The following is a 14,588-nucleotide window of genomic DNA, read 5'->3' as shown; positions in this document are numbered from 1 at the left end:
GCCCTGAACCCCCCACCGCATCCCGTACCCCTCCTGCAGCCCAACCCCGTCCTGAGCCTCCTGCCACACCCTGCACCCTGACCCCCTGCCGCACCCCGCACCCCACCTCTCTGCTGAGCCCCCGCCACATCCCATATCCCTCCTGCACCCCCTGGGGGCAGGGCCGAGGGCGGCAGGGGGGAGGTGTCAGTAAAAGCGGCCCTCAGGCCAATGTACTTGTCCTCATGTGGCCCTCATGATCATTTGAGTTTGAGAACCCCTGTTTTAGAGTGTGATGCAACATTCTTATCCTTCTAAGCATTCCTCTAACAAAATGGATACCAAAATGGTTCCAGGTTCTCAGATAAACAGCACCAAGATTCAATTCCTTCTAAGTAAGCAATTTAATCTGGGAATGAGGGTTAGATGGGGTAAAGCCCTCTCTCTCTTTCTGTATAAACTTTACCAGCACCTGTGCAACTCCACCAATGAAAGCACTAGTATAGTTAGGGCACAGGGGTTAGAAGACACAAAGTTAAACAACACCTGTGCCCCCTCTCATCCTGTCTATATTACTGATTTACCTGTAGCTACCATCAGTAGAGCTGCACTGGTGCTAAACTAATCATGGGAGAAAAAATCTTAGTGTACATGCACTCTGTAGTGGTCAGTTTGTGGATAGGTAGAAGATAGATGTTAATGCTGAGGTTATTTGTGGAAAGATTTTCCTGACCTTCATATTAGTTACTCCTATGTACTAGTAATGTAATCCATCCCAGGTGAATCAGCATGAGACTTCCAATTTCTGTCTAAGTACTCCATTCACCCACAAGAAGCCCCACAGGCTAGTTTGGGCACTCCTGCTGTAAGTCATTGAGAGATTATGGAAGTTATTTTTAATGGTGCTTTTCTGTCTAAAATAAAGTTATCACCACACAAAGTTAGGACAGATACATATTTAAAGCAGTAGTTTTGCAATTACCATAATGTACAAACATGGCTTAACACAAAAACTAAGTTTAGGCAGAACAGACTCTCAATCTCTGCCTTATCTATTTACTAGACCTACAGCATGTACAATGCTGCCAGCTCTCTCTCGCCTACTGCAGGACACATTCTCTACTTTTGCTTCACTTACATGAACAAAAAAGGTAAGTAATGACTTGTACTGTGCATTCTTTTCTTTCTAGTCTACAATTTCAATGATGCCCAAAATTATAGCAGTGCTATAATTGCTGCACTAAATTCTGCAAAGGTGACATTTTCGTCCCATGAAGTCTGTCTTAGAAAGCAAGCTTTTTGCAGGTGAAGTGAGTGGGAAGTTTCAGGGATAAAATTCATTACCTTACCCTGAGGGCAAGGCATGGGGGTATAGGAGTCTAAGGGTTGGAATAGCAGCCACAGTTCTGCAGCACCATTTGCAAAACCAATTCATTATGGTCAGGGTTGAGGGGCAGGAAATAGTTGATCTATAAAAAGAAAAGTTTTAAATGCAAAAGTTGTAGGTATACAATTATATCCATCTCCAAACCACTCTATACGTCACTTACCTTCTTAAATTTTAAGCTCTACGGGGCAGGAACATGTCTGTTTGCGCAGTATCTAGCTCTGGGTATTACTGCAACATACATCTCAATAGTGAGAGCCACTAGATTCATGTCATTGTGGATTCAGTGCACCACTCCCAACATCCTCTAAACCAACCTTTGTAGGGCAGTGTAGACACACGCATAGTGTGCAGATAGGCTCAGGTCTCTGCACTTTCACTTCAGTGCGAATTTCAATCTAGACCACAACTGCCAGCATATTTAATCTAAAATTTTAAATATGGTCTCAGAGGGAAGCTTGATATACAGTGTCTCAAGATGACAGTATTTTTGTTTACCAAATTATAGAGCAACAATAGGTGCTCCACAGTTAAGGCTAAAGCTAACTTCCTATTATAACCCCACTTTTCAACCCTTCCTCCACCAATCTTTCTGAAATTTCACAGGCATAATTTCATCTCACAACAGAATTTAAAGAAGTTTGATAAAAGCCAGAAAAGGAGTTTTAAACTTTGAAAAATCACCAGAAATTCACTTTTTAAAAAGCTTTTTTTGACTTAGAAGTTTTGAACACTCAACAACTCCCCTGATGCAAGTTTCTAGGTGTTCAGCATTGTAGAAAATCACAACACTTATTTAACTGGCAAAGAGTTCTGTGGCACCTTATAGACTAACAAACGTATTGGAGCATGAGCTTTCGTGGGTGAGCTCACGCTCCAATACGTTTGTTAGTCTATAAGGTGCCACAGAACTCTTTGCCGCTTTTACAGATCCAGACTAACATGGCTATCCCTCTGATACTTAACGCTTATTTCGGTACTTAAATTAGGATTTAGGCACCCACTTAAAAAAAAAAAAATCTTGGCCACGGTTTAATATTAAACTTCTTCACCAGTATATATATCTCCAGAGAAAATGGTTGTAATTTGAGCATTAGGATTGCTCCAGAATTGCAACTATTGTCTCCTCTCATTTCAACACATTCTCCCCAATGTACAATTTATTGTAGTCAAGTTACCAAACACCTGTTATTAATCCCACTTAAAACAGCCTAGCAAAATAAAGGCTTTAGAATTAAGCCTCTCTATCTCCCCTGGGAAGAATTTGTTTGTAGACATAGGGAGCAATGTATCTTTAGTTGTTTATTATCTGTCATCACAGTAAAAGCTGAACCAGTAGATTTTGTACCTGGCTGGTACATTTCCTTGACAATGATGCAAAACTATTTTGTAATATAGGAAGCTACCAAAAGGAAACGTGACAGAGCTTGAAGGAGAAGCAAAGAAGGGCCAATCAAGACTGACAATGGCAGAGCAAAAGGTGGGAGTCATTGACTCACTAATTAATAGATCTGACAGATAGGACAGAGCAAAATGATGACTGGCCTTAAGGGCAGAACGAGTAAAATTGGCTTAAAGATGGCGTAATCCCTGCTTGTGGATGAGAGACGTGTAGGGGGCCCAAGGGCAGAGTTTTGGGGGATGTCTACTGAAAGAGAGGGAAAATGGAAGACCCACCAAATAAGACAGTGAAGTAGTAACTGAAGAGGTAAGGAAAAAGTAATGAGTAAACAGGGACATAAAAGCCAATGGACGACAGATTTGAAAGACAAAGAACCATCACTAGCATGAAAAGCCACCGAGATATTGAGAATGAGAATGGAGTAGTCTCTGGGATTTGTCTACACTAGTCTCTGTCAGCAAAATTTATGTCACTTGGGGGGTGGGAGGGGTGAATATTCCATACACCCCTCCAAGCAACATAAATTACACTGACATAAGTGCTCACGTGCACAGCGCTATGTTGGCAGGAGAGTTTCTCCTTACAATGTAGCTTATGCTGCTTGCAGAGTTGGGGTTTTTTAGGCTGACGGGAGAGCTCTTACTTGATCTCTCACAATACATGTGCACCTGCTGTCATATTACAGAGATAATTCTGCCAACCTGCTCCAGCTAACCCCTCGACTAATCAATACTGCTACATCTAACACTGTGAGCATGCTGGAGTGCATGCTGACAAATACTGGAATTCATTCCTGTAGAACTCAAAACAGTGACATATTTTTAGTCCTTACTTAAGTCCACTTATTATAGATTAATGGATTTTTAAGACCCCAGAAGGTATCATTAGATTATCTCATCTGACCTCTTGCACAACAGAGGCCAAAGAATTTAATCCAGTTACTTCTTTTCTGAGCCTAACAACATGTGTTTGATAAAAGCATCTCTTTCAGAAAGGCATCCAGTCTTGATTTGAAGACTTCAAGGAACAGAGAGTCCACCACTTCCTTAGGTAGTTCAACCTTTGCACCACCCTTACTGAACCATTTCAAGTGGCTATTGCCATCTCTGGGGGGCAGAGTTAAGGTTGCATTGCATGGTTAGTGTGTACCTTAACTCTGTAACTTCTGGGTTTCAGAGGCATAGGTTTAGTCATTCTTCACATTCTGGAAGGGCATTGGCAGCACTGAGCAATCTTAACTCTGTGTTAAGTTTACAGGGTGTTAAATTATTTAAAAATATATAATACAAAGAAATTCTCTCAGCATCCTACGTATTACAGCCCAGTTCTCCCCATCCACTGCTTCTGGCTCCTTGGCAATGATTACTCCAGGCACAAAAGATAGTGACTGCAAGTTGATTCCTTTCCTGCCCCTGCATTATCTCCTCATCTCTAGTCTGTGTCTGTCCAGATCAGCTCAGTACTCTCTCCCCAGCTCTCCAACCCATGGAAGGGAGGCATCAGCTGGCTTTTTCTCCCGGCCACAGTACAGCCCAACAAGCTGTCCCAAGGAGGAACTCATGTAGATTGCACTGAGGGTGCATTTGTAGAGAGCTGAAGTTCTACAGCTTCCAAAAGGAGCTTGATTGTGGTCCTAGACACCAAGCAGAAAGGCTGGCTGAGAACACTAGTATGTACAGCAAACAAATCACCTGAGCCACAGACGCTGACTCAGTGGGTGCTCCAGGGCTGGGGCGGGGCCTGGGGCAGAGCGGAGGTCGAGCACGTCCCAGGAACTCAGGAAGTCAGTGCCTCTGACCTGAGCAAAACATTTGAACTCATTGTGCCTGGGTTCTAGGGACAGCAATTCTTCCCTTAAACCATCGAGTAAATTGCTCAGTGTATGTCACTCCAAACAGTTTCTGAGGAAGCAATAGCACACAGAGATGCTTGCTGTTTCTAAGAAGGAGGTACTAAAGCTTTTGTAATGCAATAGCTTTTGAAATATTTCTAAACTGTACCACCCAATAACTGATCACAACGCCAGTCCATGCTATAAATTTCTTGAAAGACAGAGTTGTAGATTTCCCCTAGAAATATTGTAAGTAGTAAGAACCTGAAAACGTTTAACAGCTCTTGCTAAGTACGGAACATATCAGGAACCACCAGACAAAAATGACTCAGTTACTTGCTTTTCTTCAATCACAGAGTACCGTTGTTCAGGGAAAGGCTGAGGAGCAGGAGTCATGATTTCATTATCCTAACAGCTCAAAAGAATTTTTCTATCTTCCCTCTATTTAATTAATGCTATTTTTACTTGACAATACCTCTACATAAAACTGGAGTATGTATGTGGATTTTTGAACAGTTTTAAACAGCTCTGTCTCAGGGCAAAACTTTCAAAAGGAGATGCTGTAGAATCCATGTAAAAAGCAAGTAATGTGCACAACACATTCTCAAGAATCTGCCAAAGGTAGAACTTGAACTTACAGTGCATGTATGCTGCTCAAGTTCAATGACTATAGCATGTCACTTTGAGCCACCTGTTTACTTTAATGTCAGTCTGTCTGCAAATCTCCTGGCTTGCAACAGAGTCCTACTTTTACTGCACATAATTATTTAATTCTCTTTGCTGCATCAGTTTGAGTCAATCCATGCTGGAGTTCCCAACTTTACCCTCAATAATTTTTGAAATATTGCTACTCCAGAGGGATTGTGGGTGCCGCGTCGTAGCTGAGATAAATCCTGAGCAGGTGATATAAATTTCAGGAGGATTAGAGAAATAGTTTGAGCCCCATCTGTGGGCAAAAAAGCAACATTAGAGAAATCGTTTGAGCCCCATCTGTGGGCAAAAAAGCACCATAAGTACCAAAGGAAATTGACAGGATTTTTAGAAGGGCTTTATTTGGAGAACACCTTGCTCAAATATTCCCAAATTTGGTTCACTTATCCAACCCAGGCCACCACCACATGACATAATTTTCAAGACAACCTTAGTCAGCATCTGGATTTTAGACCATTTAGAAAAGTCATGTACTCACTGAACAGTGAATCTGAACTTAACTAGAGCAAAGCTGCTTTTCCACGGTTATAAACTGCCACTTACAAGCAGTCCCCTTCTCCCACACACCTCTCCCCCACAAGAATCAGGTTTATGTTCCATCCCAGGTGGCCCAGAATATGTTTTGCTTCTCAGATACTCATAGACAATTAATGAAGTTAGTGCTTGATCAATGTCAATTAATGATCAGCACTCAAGCACATGGGCTGCGAGGGGGAAGAGTGTAGATCCAGAAAACATATACATTTACATGGGGAGGCCTGTACCATCTGGAAGGGAAGGAGGATCAAGGTCAATGCAGTTCATCAACCTTTTGGTGTATGCTGGTTATGTAGTCTTTTAATCGTATAAGTTGTTACATACCTTTAAACTATACCCTAAAAAGCATCATAGAATTTTAGCTTTTTAACTCTTTGGAGCAGGGAATGTCTTCCTACATACTCATGCAGCATCTAGCACAATGGGGTCTTTGGGTATTACCACAATATAAATAATAAAAACTGTGCATACTTTATATGATGAAAATATTTCAGAACATAGCTTATGCATACAATGGACACAAAAAGTATAAGCACTGATGGACACAAAAGTGAATACTGATCCTAAATTCTCTTCAGCCTTCTGACTTTTCAAGCTGTAGTCATGTCTGAGTACTGACACTGCAACTTATACCAAAAACTTATGAGTTTCCATGCTATATCCCTTGAACAAAGATACTGTTTAAAACAGAGGTGGACAAACTTTTTGGGCTGAGGGCCACATCTGGGTGGTGAAATTGCATGCACGGCTGGGGCAGGGGTGTGGGAGGGGGTACGGTGTGCAGGAAGGGACTCAGGGCAAGGGATTGGGGCAGAGGAGAGATGTAGGGTGTATGAGAGGGCTCAGGGCAGGGGATTGGGGTGCAGGAGGGATGCAGACTGCAGGAGAGGGATCAGGGCAGAGGCTGGGGTGCAGGAGGGGTGCAGGGTGTGGTAGAGGGCTGGGGTGCACAGGCGTGCAGGGTGCAGCAGGGACCTCAGTGCAGGGGGCTGGGGTTCTGGAGAGGTGCAGGGTATATGAGGAGGCTCAGGGCAGGATTTGGGGTGCAGGCGGGGTACGGGGTGAAGGCAGGGGCTTAGGGCATGGAGTTGGGGGGCAGGCGGCAGGAAGAGTTCAAGCTCTGGCCCGGTGCCGCTTATCTAAAGTGGCTCCGGGATGGCAGCGGCACCCACTGGGGCCAGGGCAGGCTCCCTGCCTGCCTGCCTTGTCCCAGGAAGCGCTGCGGCCCCTGGCGGAGGGGAAGGCAGAGGGCTCTGCGTGCGCTGCCCTTGCTGCGCCTCCAAGCACCTTCCCCAAAGCTCCCACTGGCCGCGGTTCCCCATTCCCGACCAATGGGAGCTGCGGGGGGCGGTGCCTGGAGGCAAGGGCAACGCACACGGAGCCCTCTGCCCCCCCACCCGGGGACTGCTTCTGAGAGCGGCGCTGGGCCCGCAGCCATAGTTTGCCAACTCTTGGTTTAAAAGGACCACCAGAATAGAGTTTATTGATACAAGATCAACCAGATTTATTTTAATATGTAGGGACAGAAAGAGGAACTTTGCAAGAGAAAAGACTGGGAACTCCACAATTTTTTAGGGGCTGCTGGTCAGTGTTTGCAGGAGTCCATGAGAAGCTTTTAAGTAGTGCAGATGCCTAATTAATACTCTTAATATACTTTATGTTAATTTAAAACAAATCAAAGAAAAAAGGAAATCCTCACTGAAAAAAACTTCATTAACTTAAAGTAACAATAAATATCAAGGAGTCCCTGTGGCACCTTAGAGACTAAAATTTATTTGGGCATAAGCTTTCATGGGCTATAACCCAAGGCTACGAAAGGTTATGCCCAAACAAATGTGTTAGTCTCTAAGGTGCCACGAGGATTCTTTATTGTTTTTGCAGGTACAGCCTAACACGGCCACCCCTCTGAAACAAATATCAAGAATGCTAATTTTTTTTAAAACATTTAAAAAGTAGAGAGATTACAGTAATCTATTAAACTATTTGAATTTCTTTACAGTTTATACATTCTCTCAAGAAAGAGCGACAAGTATAAATATTAACAAACTTATCAGAATGTCTAAACTTTGCCCTGCAAGAAACACAGTATTTAAATATGAACGTAAGACTGGCCATACTGGGTCAGATCAAAGGTCCATTTAGCCCAGTATCCTATCTTCCGACTGTGGCCAATGCCAGGTGCCCCAGAGGGAATGAACAGAACAGGTAATCATCAAGTGATCCACCCCGTTGCCCATTCTCAGCTTCGGGCAAAGTGAGGCTAGGGACACCATCCCTGCCCATCCTGGATAATAGTCATTGATGGACCAATCCTCCATGAATTTATCTAGTTCTTTTTTGAACCCTGTTATAGTCTTGGCCTTCACAACATTCTCTGGCAAGGAATTCCACAGGTTGACTGTGAGTTGTGTGAAGAAATACTTTCTTTTATTTGTTTTAAACCTGCTGCCTATTAATTTCATTTGGTGACCCCTAATTCTTGTGTTATGAGGAGTAAATAACACTTCCTTATTTATTTTCTCCACACCAGTCATGATTTTATAGACCTCTATCACATCCCCCCTTAGCCGTTGTCTTTTCCAAGCTGAAAAGTTCCAGTCTTATTAATCTCTCCTCATATGGAAGCTGTTCCATGCCCCTGATCATTTTTATTGCCCTTTTCTGAATTCCAATATATCTTTTTTGAGATGGGGTGACCACATCTTCACACCGTATTCAAGATGTGGGCGTACCATGGATTTATATAGAGTCAATACGATATTTTCTGTCTTATTGTCTATCCGTTTTCTTAATGATTCCCAACATTCTGTTCACTTTTTTGACTGCCACTGCACATGGAGTGGATGTTTTCAGATAACTATCCACAATGACTCCAAGATTTCTTTCTTGAGAGGTAACAACTAAGTTAGCCCCCGTCATTTTATATGTACAGTTGGGGTTATGTTTTCTAATGTGCATTACTTTGCATTTATCAACACTGAATTTCATCTGCCATTTTGCTGCCCACTCACCCAAGTTTAGTGAGATCCCTTTGTTACTCTTCGCAGTCTGCTTTGGACTGCACTATCTTGAGTAGTTTTGTATCATCTGCAAATTTTGCCACCTGTTTATTCCTTTTTCCAGATCATTTATGAATATGTTGAACAGTACTGATCCCAGTACAGACCCTTGGGGGACACCACTATTTACCTCTCTCCATTCTCAAAATGGACCATTTATTCCTACCCTTTGTTTCCTAACTTTTAACCAATTACCAATCCATTAGAGGACCTTCCTTCTTATCCCATGACTGCTTACTTTGCTTAAGAGCCTTTGGTGAGGGATCTTGTCAAAGGCTTTTTGAAAATCTAACTATACTATATCAACTGGATCACCCTTGCCCACATGCTTGTTGACCCCCTCAAAGAATTCTAGTAAATCATGGTCATCTATGTGTCTAATATTTCTGTTCTTTACAATAGTTTCAACCAGTTTGCCTAGTACTGAAATCAGGCTTACCAGGCAGTAATTGCCAGGATCGCCTCTGGAGCCTTTTTTAAAAATTAGTGTCACATTAGCTATCCTCCAGTTATCTGGTACAGAAGCTGGTTTAAATGATGTTACATACCACAGCTAGTAGTTCTGCAATTTCGCATCTGAGTTTCTTCAGAACTCTTGGGTGAATGTCATCTGGTCCTGGTGATTTATTACTGTTTAGTTTATCAGTTTGTTCCAAAACCTCCTCTAATGACACCTTAATCTGGGACAGTTCCTCAGATTTATCACCTAAAAAGAATGGCTCAGGTTTGGGAATCTCCCTCACATCCTCAACAGTGAAGACTGATGCAAAGAAACTAAATGAATTCTTTGCAATGGCCTTATCATCCTTGAGTGCTCCTTTAGCATCTCGATTGTCCAGTGGGCCCACTGGTTGTTTCACAGGCTTCCTGCTTCTGATGTACTTAACAAAATTTTTGCTATTACTTTTTGAGTCTCTGGCTAGCTTTTCTTTAAATTCTTTTTTGGCCTTCCTAATTAGATTTTTACACTTCATTTGTCAAAGTTTATGCTCCTTTCTATATTCTTCAATAGGATTTAACTTCCACTTTTTAAAGGATAAAGTCAAAAGATATTTAAAATACTAATTTCAGCACATAAATCTCCCATTATGAATACTTGAGTGTCTTTGACATCCATATCATCTCCTTCTAATCCATATAAGATACAGCTGCTAAGACCATCTTCCTTGTCTGACACACTGAACACATCACAACATTCTTCTAAATCTCTCCATTGCCACCTACCCAACCACCAATCCCAAGTTACGAAGCAGATAAGTTCAACCTTCTTGCCCTCACCTACAAGGTTGTTCATAACTCATCTCCTCCGTTTGCCCATTCATCTCTTATTGCAGGGTCCCACCCACTTATCTCCACTAACAATGCCAGTTTCAACTCCTGTTCATTAGCTTCTCGCACACATATTTCAATACTTTTTCTTCCTCCCCCCGCCACCACATTCATTGCTCTCCAGTGGTTTCTTCCACACGTGTGAAGCTGTGAATGTGGACAATCCATTCACACAGACTCCTGCCCTCATTCATCATTCCCTTTATACGCAAATGACTTGAAAAATTTACCTCACTGACCAGGAGTAATTTTCTGGTGAGACACAAACTGCGCTTCCACAATTTCTGGGATTCCTTTCATCATGCTGTCCCTGAGCCCAGCTTTGGGATCCTATCTTTCAACTCAGAGTTGTCTGAACAATTTGAATTCTCCCCTCCATCACCTAAAATACCCTCTGGTTACTAGAGAGGGAAAGGAGCATTAGAGAGAGCCCCTCCCTCCAACCTCCAAATCCCCCATGAATAGCTTTGGTGCCTGCCTCTGTGTCTGCTACCCTAGACTTCTACAGCAGAATAAAATAGCCCTAATTCTTGTCAGTTTAAATATTTTCCACAAGGTTTCCAGTAACAGTAGTGAAAACAGATAAAAGTCTGATCAGGTTTCAGTCTACTACATCTTGAAAATGCTGAATAGCAGAAGAGGTACTAAAGCTGTATATTCAAGAGCGAATATATTGCCCATTTTTCTATATCTGTGTAAGCACTACCATAAACAGGACTCACGTATTTTTACCACCACTTTAATGAAAGCCTCATATGAAAGTGCCTCAGCCAGTCTACACTAACATTTACACTACTACTAGCACAGGGGAACTATACAATACTGATAATCAGATACTATATTTGTTAGTGTAAATTCAGTTAAACATTTGGAAGGTTATATTCTACCAACATGCAACTAGAGACTTGTTTTTAAGCTGCAAAAGTTAATGGTACTCACCTAAAAAAAAAAAAAAAAAAAGCCTCCTAATCATCTCTCTCCCCTGCCCCAGTCTTGCCTGTAACATCTAACATAATAACAATACACTTCTATTATTAAATTGCTCTTATACAACTGAGTCCTTCTACCACCATAATCAGATAAGCTCGAAAAAGGGAGTCTAAGATTGGTAGTTGATTGTCTAATATTACTCATGAGTTTCACAAGCATGTGTATGAGATGTAACATAATTCAAATCTTAATATACATTACCTTAATTTACTACTATTTGCATACTTCTAATTGTTATATTTTATCTATAATTCTTGGTATTTATTTTTTGTAATGTTTCCTATTAAGAACTTGTCTACAAAATACCAAAGTAACTACTCTAGAAGAGTTATTCTTGAACAACTTCCCCATGTGGACAGTTACTCTGGAATAAGAGTGTCCCGAACTAAGTCCATGTGAACACACTTACTCCATACTAAGGGTAAGTCTTCATTACCCGTCGGATCGGCGGGCAGCGATTGATCCAGCAGAGGTCAATTTATAGTGTCTAGACTAGACGCAATAAATCGAGCCCCAAGCACTCGCCCATCGATTCCTGCACTCCAGGTCAGCGAGAGGTACAGGCAGAGTCAACAGGGGAGTGGCAGCAACGACTCACCGCGGTGAAGAAACAACGGTAAGTCTAAGTTCGTCGACTTCAGCTACATTGTTCACATAGCCAAAGTTGCATAACTAAGATCGATTTCGCCTCAGCGTAGACCAGGCATAAGAGTGCCCACATGGGGAGTTGCTCTGGAATAATTATTCCAAAATAGCTATTTTGATACATTTCCAAAGACAAGAGCTTTGTTTGGCAATTTTAACTGAATTTGCAGTTTTTTGTCTGGGAATACATGTTTAACTTTTTTTAGTCCATGATGCTTCAAACAGTTATACAGACGATTAATTCAAAGGGATTACTCACATACATAAAGATGTGAGTTTATGGGACTAGCTTTTATGGGTTTAACTTCAAGGGAACACTCAGGAAAATTAATCCAAAATTAACTAAAGGTGTGAATTTAAAACAGATTTGTTTAACCACATTCAATCCCTATGTGGACTCACTTATTCAGAATTAAAGTGGTCTTAATTCAGGTTAGTTTAATTTACAAGAGATTAGATTGTTTACTACGGTAACTGGGGTAGAGACAGTCTCAGTATGTGCAAAATACCTCATACTATGCAGCCTCTGGGCACAACTTTAGTATAAATATTAAATATTTCAGCCAGACTCTTAATTAAATTGTGTTCAGCTCCACTGAACTCCCACCAAATTGTCAAAGTCATTCAAGTTATCAATAAGGTCAGAATTTTAATGGCAATCAGAAAATAAAACTGAAGGAAAATCTTTTATTAAAATAGATTTATGTTTAAAACTATTTATGTACAACTTTTCATACAGAAGAAAAAAATCAAAAGGCACTCATCAGTTTTATATGATGTTCAAATGTCTAACACATAACGATTGTATGCATTTATTTCTGTTTTAGAAAAAATAGTTAAGTTTCTCCCTCACATACTCAATATTATACAACATTCAATTCCAAAAACCAAAGCAATTTTCATTTAAGTGATGGTGAAAAAAAGTCAGACCACCACAAATAAAGTCAGTTAAATAACTGCATAGTTCTAATCCAGATTTGTTTCAAAAATATTTAATAATCCTTTGAGGATTTTTACCCTTCACGAACTCCACATTAATTGAAGTAACAAAAACACCACTGGGAAAAAAAAAAAAAAAGAAAAAGAAACAACCCACTGCTCAGACAATAGCTAACAAAACGTTTTATGCTAAGAGATTTTTTTACACAGTCCATCACTATTTAAATATCAAAATACTAAGTACTAGCTTTGTTGTAGTGCTACTGGTACTTTAAGTGGAGTACTTTAGTTTGTTCATTACAAAGCCCTTGACTCTTCGAGTGCATTTCACAACACAGGGCAGATAGAATCACAACTCGTAAGGTCTGACGTTCCATACATCTCATACACAATACCTTTATGCAGCCTTTATAACCACAGAACACATTACAAACTGTTCAGGACCACTTCACCCACTACTAAACTCAGACACCTCTCATATGACAAGTTTGCAGTTCAACCCTGGGGTTTCCCAGTTCCCATTACTGCAAGGAGGGAAAGCTGAAACAGGCAGTTATAGTTATGTTTTATGTAAACCCCCACACACACACAAGTTTGTGCAAGCAGTGGGAGAGGAGGAGATAGGTGCTGGAGCAGGGATTTCTCTGCTAGTTTCCTGTGGAGTGGTGGAAACACTGGTGGTGACAGGAAGGGGGTGGGATACAGGGGACCAACAAAGAAGGATTTCCCGGGGGGAAAGGGCAACAAGGGACCGTAGAGTGGAGAATGTTGGCTACTGGAGATTGGAGCACATGGGAATAAAGGCGTGTAAGGGCCCCCCCTCTAGTGAGACTTTAGAGAGTGGCAGGCTCCTGGGTGGGGAAGGTTTGCTTTGAAGGGCCAGAAGAGAAAAAAGGAGCCTAGGGAAGCTAAAAGCGTTAGAGAGGCAACTACCTAAAAGGAAAAAGACATTGAGGGGACGGCGGTATGAAGGAGGCAAGGGAAGGTATCCCGGAGAACTATGCACGGAAACTGCTCTGAGGGACACAGAAGCATCGGGGGGCAGCTAGGGTAGTTCTGAAGGGGCAGACGGGACGGGGCCCGTGCAGGGCACTGAGGGGGCTATGCAGGCGGCAAGGTGGGTCCGCGGGCCCGGCGCTGCCTGCCCCTCTCCTCCCCGGCCCGGGGGGGGCGCCCTCACCATGAGCACTTTGGCGGCGTTCTCCAGCTGGGCGATCACCTCAGGAGCCCCCCCCGCAGCCACGGCCGCCGCCATCATGGTCTCTCTTCAGTGACGCGCCATGCGCTGCATTGTGGGACGAAGCGGTCGCACAGCCAATCCCCCGGCCCGGCGGGGAAGCGCCCGGACCGAGAGTATCAGCGCCGACCTGCAGCAGCGTGACCGGCCGGAGCAGCGGGGGAACAGGCGGAAGCACCGGGCGTGACTGCAGCAAGAGCCACCCCTCCGCGCTCTCCCCCGGGGCGGGCCCAGGGCACGCGGCCGCAGACGGCGGGGGGCGGGACTCATGCAGGCCCAATACAGAGTTCGCCTGTGGCAGCACCGCCCAAGGCGAGAGGGGTCGCATCGCTTCGGGAGATCAGCTGCGGTTTCTGCTTCACTTCGCTGGGGGCCGGCTGCAGCTCCGCTCTGACACCTGCTACACCGGGGAGCGCTTACGGGGTGCGGGGAGGCTCGGCTCCCTGCACGCGCACCCTCAGTCTGCTGGAAACGGGGATGTGGGGAGACTCGGTTCCCTGCACCCCTCAGTCTGCGGGAGGGGGAGGGGGAGACAGTTCTCT

General features: G+C 43.0%; 1 protein-coding gene across 1 annotated transcript in view; it reads right to left on the bottom strand.

The window, feature by feature from the left end:
* XPO4 (exportin 4) overlaps positions 1 to 14,263 on the bottom strand; it is a 166,794-nt gene extending 152,531 nt beyond the window's left edge. Inside the window, exon 1 of the mRNA XM_050937160.1 lies at positions 13,990 to 14,263. Within this exon, the coding sequence (XP_050793117.1) occupies positions 13,990 to 14,067 (78 nt within the window). The 5' untranslated portion in view covers positions 14,068 to 14,263. The remainder of the gene's footprint in view (positions 1 to 13,989) is intronic.
* Positions 14,264 to 14,588: the final 325 nt, after the last annotated feature.

Source organism: Gopherus flavomarginatus, chromosome 1 (assembly GCF_025201925.1).
Source record: "Gopherus flavomarginatus isolate rGopFla2 chromosome 1, rGopFla2.mat.asm, whole genome shotgun sequence".
In the NCBI taxonomy this organism is placed as follows: domain Eukaryota; kingdom Metazoa; phylum Chordata; order Testudines; family Testudinidae; genus Gopherus; species Gopherus flavomarginatus.
This window is presented reverse-complemented; position numbering and strand designations above follow the sequence as displayed.